General features: G+C 35.4%; 1 protein-coding gene across 2 annotated transcripts; it reads left to right on the top strand.

Annotated features, from left to right (window-relative positions):
• Nucleotides 1-1,961: 1,961 nt before the first annotated feature.
• On the top strand, nt 1,962-5,850 carry LOC126714371 (uncharacterized). Of its 2 annotated transcripts, XM_050414498.1 has the most exons (4): nt 1,962-2,332; nt 3,969-4,052; nt 5,114-5,364; nt 5,603-5,850. In XM_050414498.1, exons 1-3 carry the CDS (start codon nt 2,091-2,093, stop codon nt 5,343-5,345), a joined length of 558 nt encoding a protein of 185 aa, XP_050270455.1. In that variant the 5' UTR covers nt 1,962-2,090; the 3' UTR covers nt 5,346-5,364; nt 5,603-5,850. The 2 variants fall into 2 exon arrangements, with proteins under 2 accessions (XP_050270455.1, XP_050270454.1); XM_050414497.1 differs by lacking the exon at nt 5,603-5,850 and having other exon boundaries at nt 5,114-5,583.
• Nucleotides 5,851-6,107: the final 257 nt, after the last annotated feature.

The raw sequence follows: 6,107 nt of genomic DNA on the forward strand, positions 1-6,107 counted from the left end.
CACTAAAACCCAGCTATTTGGCCCACTCTCTACAAATTCATTGTATCGGACTCGCTGGTCAAAGGAATCATGCATCTTGGGCTTGGTCTGAAAAACGCGACCCTACACACATATTAAATTATTTATTTTATTAAAATATAAGCTTTTTTTTTCTTGATTTTTTAAAAATTGTTTTTCCCTCTCTACGCACCACAATCACCATTCATTCTTTTCTTCCATTATCGAGAAATACAAGAAAAAGAAAAAAGAAAAAAAAAAAAAAACACAATTGTCATGTAAATTTGCAGGATTATTACAGGCTTGTAGCTAGAATTAATATTGGACAAGAAACGCATAATTTTAGACAAACTGATGTAAGTGATTTTTAGGGTTAGCTAGCCAAGATTTTGCATTTATATAATTTTGCATACATTGATGCAAGTGCTATAACATTATTATTATTTTTCCTCTTTTTTGGATAGAGCTTATTGATTTACTGTAATTTACGGTTATATTTGTTTGGCAATTTGAGGCCATCTTTGATGGCACAAGTTAAAGTAGAAAACCCCCTCAAAAAAAAAAAAAGTTAAAGTAGAAATGGGCCATATTCAAAATCTATAAATGGCCCGTTTGGTTCCACTTTTTCAGCCCAAAACGGGCGTTTTCAAAAAAGCCAAGCCCGTTTGTGCGTTTGGTAAGTTGAAAACGCAACTTTTTTATAAAAGTTGCGTTTTGAAGTTTTAGAAATACTGAAGACAAAACGCGCTCATCAAATGGACCATCAGCGGTCCATAAAACAAAACGCGCTATGCGCGTTTTGTTATATTACCGTTGCAGCACAATGAAAGACCGAAATACCCACACTCACATTCGCCCCTCATCTCTGATCTCTGCTCTCCCTTCGCATTTGACGCCTCCATCTCTTCTCTCTGCCTTGCTCTGCCTTCGTAAGTCTCTCTACTCTCTGTCTTTTTTCTTTGTCTTCCTTTTCTTCTTCCGCTTCGTCTTTCTCTTCTTCTTCTTTCTTTCTTTCTTTCTGGTTCTTCCTCTCCGTAAGTCTTTCTGTAGTTTTGGATTGTGGTTTGTTTTATGGGTAATGATTTTTCTGTGTGTTCTTTGGGTTGATTTGTCATGGGTATGGGTTGTTTTGATTTGGACCGAACCGGGGTTGATTCTCATGGGTCTGATTTGGGTTTTTTTGGTTTTGATTTCTCTGTTCTTTGGTTGATTTCTCATGGATTTGGGTTTGATTTCTCTGTTCTTTGGTTGATTTCTCACTTTTGGTGTGTGGGTTTTGATTTCTCAGGTACCAAAAACACTGATCTGCTACCAAAAACCAGGTACCAACACTGATCTGATTTTTTTTTTTTTTTACCGAGTTTGGGAAAAAAAATTTCGGATCTTGCTATGAATGGGTATTGTTCCTTTACTTGTTTTGTTATTTGTTTTTGCTGATTGGAATATATAATGAAGTGTTAGTTTGATCTGAATTTTTTTTTTTTTTTTTTTTACCGAGTGTGCTATTTTAATATATAATGAAGTGTTTAATGAGTATAGTTTGTGAATCTGAAATAGCCGAGATTAATCTTAGCTAGCTTCTAGCATGTGTAATTTGACTTTTTGTTATACACTAATGAGCTTAATAAGTACCATCTTCAATCATAAGGCTATTTCAAAAAGCCTTATTAATACAACGCAGATTATATAATAAGGCTATTTTTGTCAACATAATAATTGCAGTGGGCTGGCTCATTGGGCCTCTTTATCATTGTTTTAGCAACTCAAAAACCCGAAAACGTTTCAAAAAACCAGTCAAAACCTCCAGTTCAATTATGAAAACCAAGAACCGGACCGGTTCTGAGGGAACCAAAAAACGGTGCCGTATTGGTTCTTACTAAACGACATTGATCTAATGTAGGGTTTGGCATAAAACTACGCCGTTTTTTCCTGTATAGAAAACGGCGTCGTAAGCAAAACCCTAAACCCTGCCTTATTGAACATTGATTCAGTTTCTTTCTTCTGAGTTCTGAGAGAGACCCATTATTCCCAAACCAATTTTACTATTCAAACTCACTCATTCTCTGTGTGTGTGTGTGTGAAATTTCAAAAGTATGAGGAAGCTGAAGTATCATGAGAAGAAGCTGTTGAAGAAGGTGAATTTTTTGGAATGGAAGAAAGAAGATGGGCACAGAGAAGCCTTTGTAATGCAAAGGTACCATGCTACTCACCGCGACGATTACAAGAGGTATTCGGGTTTGTGCCGTATGGTGCAGAAGCTAGTCAACGTTTTGATGAAGATGGACCACAATGACCCTTCTCGGATTCAACTCACTGATTTACTACTCGAAAAGCTGTGAGTTCTCTTTTTCTTTAAAAAGAAAAATGGGGCTTTTTGTTTATCATTTTTTTTTTTTGTTGTAAATTTTGTGCCTTGCAATTTGTTCATATTGGTTTGTTAGTTGTTGATATACTCCATGTTTAGATTATGTACTTGTTACATTTGAGATGTGAGTGAAATTAGAGGAGTGGAACAGATACGGACACGGGACAAGGGTATGGATACAGACACGGGGTACAACACGATGATGCGAGCAATTTTTGAAAAATTAAAAATTATAATATAAAATGACTGGTACGACACGTTGTACGAGAATGATACGACATGGGTATGGCACCCTGGATGAAAATGGAGTGTCGGTGCGCCCTAGCTATTTGTTATTGTTTTAATCAACATGATTAAAAAATTTAATAAAAATAGTCTGGTAAAATCCATTATTGTGTACACTGATTTGAATTTGGCATGGTTTATGGTTATTTTGCTTTTAACTTGTAGTATAAGGTATAATACCGAATGGCAAATCCTTGAAATAACCCAAGAGGTAGCATAATTGAATGGGGACTACGCCTCGTGAAGCAGAGGTCAATAGTTCAAATTTCTCTTCCTCCTCCTCCTCCCCTTAGGGCCAAAACTTATATTAAAAAAAAAAGGCATATTGTTAAACATGATTAACTTATAAGTGTGCATGATTAACCCAATGGTCCAAATCACCGTGAAGTTATTGACATCATTTGTCCTCCCCCACCTAAAGGGGGAATTTTTTTGATGTTATTGATGTAATAAATTTAAATATTTATATGTGCTTGATCAGATTATCTCATCCGTCAGTGGTAATATACTGGAAATTTCTGTTTAGTTGAGGGGAATGCATATATTTTTTTGCTGATTTAGAAATTTCTTCTAAAAGGCTATTTATGTGACATCCATGAAAGCATCTCTTAGCTGTGTTATCAACTTCTATCATGTTTCCCATTTCTCCTGTTGGGGTTGTACATTTGCACCACAGCAGCCTCAGGGTATGAAGGCGGATTAATCACCTAACCATCACTGTTTTAGGTGGGCTTTTAAGTGATCTCTTTGTAATGCAGAAGGTGTCTTGAGCTGTCTAAGCAATATCTTTCCTTCAGTTTTTAGAACGCCTTTTACATCGTCATAGTTTTTTAGGCAATGGTGCCAAAGTCTTTAACATCTGATCTGTGTTGATATATGGTATGGTTAATCTAGCAGCTCTTAGGGACTGATAACCATAGATTATAGATCACAAAAATTCCAATCACTGTGTGGCTTGATTGATGCTGTCATCATCAAACTCTAGTGTGCCAATGAGCTCTAGTCTGATGGCACACCTTTCCCGCAAGAATAAGGTGAAGGATGTGGTTATGAGATCAAATCCAATCAGATTAGTGTGCAACTTACCAATCTAAAAATAAAAATGATTGAACTTCCATATGAATATTATCTCAATATTTTGGGCCTTTTTGTCTGTGTTTATGTTTTTTTCCAAGGATTGAATGTTTAATTGGAGGGTATTGAGAACTATAGTTCTGACTAAGATTATTCTTATCTGGATGGTAATACGTTCTCATTTGAGTTGTCACTCATTATTGAAGGGTTTCTGTTGACTGTTATGTGTGTGTTTTCTCAATGACAGGTACAACATTGGTGTACTACCATCCAAGCACAACGCTGATGTTCTAAAAGTGTGTGAACGTATAACAGTGTCATCCTTCTTTAGGTAAGCAAAAGCTTCTGAAAATAAAAATATCTTTCTGCTTAGTTTTAGGACAGCTCTCCCTTACCTTAAAAGTAAGGGAAGGTGTAGCTACATGTTTTATTCACATAGGAAGTCTCCACCACGAATATAGGAAAAATAAAAAGTTATGCTATTAACTATGCTGTGCATCTACTATACCCCCTGTGTATTTTATTTTTTTACATTTAATAAAACTTATCTTATATAAAAAAAAAAACAGTCATGCTATTCATTTTTACCATTGTTGCTGCAGATTGAACCCTTAATTAAGTGTTCATGCTATTTTTTTTTTCTTGAGAGTGGGTTTAGTAACTCCTCAATCAAGAGAACTTGGATAAGCATAAACTTGCTGGCATTAATTATAATTATTAATTAAAGGACAGATTACAATGGATTTCGGGAGTAATCATGATTGAGACTCAATAAACAATAATAGTTAAATACAATGCAATTGACTTTTAAAATAAAAAGGTTGAGTATATTGAAATTGATTCTAAGTTTCAAACAACTTCTGCCAATGGCCTTTGGGCCATGTGGCACACCCACCCTATTAGTATAGGGTGTTCGCTAGTCTTTACCAAACAATCAATAAATTAGAAAATATTTACTAGTCCTAGGATAAAAGAAAAAGAAAGATTTTTGATATTGTGAAGACTTGTATTGCACTTTCTTAGTGGCACTCACTATTCTGGTCACATTGGAATGTTTTATCATAAGCCACATTACATTGGGTCAGAGAGTTCATCTTGAGATGATGCCTGTTCAAATTAAATAAATAAATAAAGAGATGATGCTTGTTTACATTGCATGGCTTATTAGAATGTGTGGATTATATCTCATGCAATTCAGAATTCTTAGAAGAATGGCCTAATCCCATGAAGCCCACCATTGGTGAGTGCTCATGCATGATCTCAAGCAACCTTGAGACTTTTGTCTGACTTTTAGAGTGTAAATACTAAATAGAAAGGATCTAGAATAAGGCCATTATAAGTTTCTTGTAAGGTCATGCTCTTGAAAAGGATGTTGTGTATTTGTCCTTGTAGGCGTAGGCTCTCAACTGTTTTGGTGCGAATGAAGTTTTGTGAGCACTTGAAAGAAGCTATCACATACATTGAGCAAGGACATGTTCGAGTGGGTCCAGAGACGGTTACTGACCCAGCATTCCTTGTAACTAGGAACATGGAAGACTTCATTACATGGGTAGATTCATCCAAGATAAAGAGAAAGGTGCAGGAGTACAATGATCAGTTGGACGACTATGATGCAATGACCTGAGTGTAGCACTGGATTTTGTGTAAGTTGGTAGTGATCTTTGAACAATGCGATTTTTCATTTGAAAATTTTTCCTGTCTTCATGACTTCTGATTATGATGTATAGAAGAATTTGGTTACTGGAGATAGTGATCATGTATCAGATTTTGCAAAGATACTTGATGGTCATAGATATTAATTAATGCATACAGTTGTGATATATGTAAAATGCAATCAGCATAACAATGTTCTTCTTCCTCAATGTATCTTCTCTATTACAGATATTGGCATTGGACTTGTGAAGCAAAAACATCCATAAGAGCCATTTTCAACCATTGTCATTAGGGCGTGGGCATATTCTGATATGTTTGGTGATGCAATATGTTGAAATTGCTAGACACCAAATTCACTATCATCTCACAGGCTCACAGCAGGTCACATAAATGACTTGCCCAAGTGATGTGAACAGCTTTGGACTCTTGACAAGTTTATTTTCCATTTATTTGAGAGCGAGACTTATTATAATAAAGTGTTAAGAATCATGGTAAAAGATGTAATTAATATTTAGGAAATTAATTTCAATTACGTAAATTGTTAACATGAACCGAGCCTCATTTAGCAATAATATGCCTCACGAATCTCCTAAAGATACTTGTTATATCAAATGCAAATCAACAACTTAATAACTGGGAAAACGCTCTAACAATGGGAAATGGACCACTTGTGACGAAACTCCCAAAATTTACTGCATTTAACATATTCATGGCAATTTTAAGTGAGCAAACC

The sequence above is a fragment of the Quercus robur genome, chromosome 2 (genome assembly GCF_932294415.1).
Source record: "Quercus robur chromosome 2, dhQueRobu3.1, whole genome shotgun sequence".
Taxonomy (NCBI): domain Eukaryota; kingdom Viridiplantae; phylum Streptophyta; class Magnoliopsida; order Fagales; family Fagaceae; genus Quercus; species Quercus robur.

Coding starts and splice junctions, on each gene's coding strand:
- LOC126714371 (XM_050414498.1), top strand. CDS start 2,091: ATGAGGAAGCTGAAGTATCATGAGAAGAAGCTGTTGAAGAAGGTGAAT. Junction 2,333..3,968: donor GATTTACTACTCGAAAAGCT/GTGAGTTCTCTT, acceptor TCTCAATGACAG/GTACAACATTGGTGTACTAC. Junction 4,053..5,113: donor ACAGTGTCATCCTTCTTTAG/GTAAGCAAAAGC, acceptor TTGTCCTTGTAG/GCGTAGGCTCTCAACTGTTT.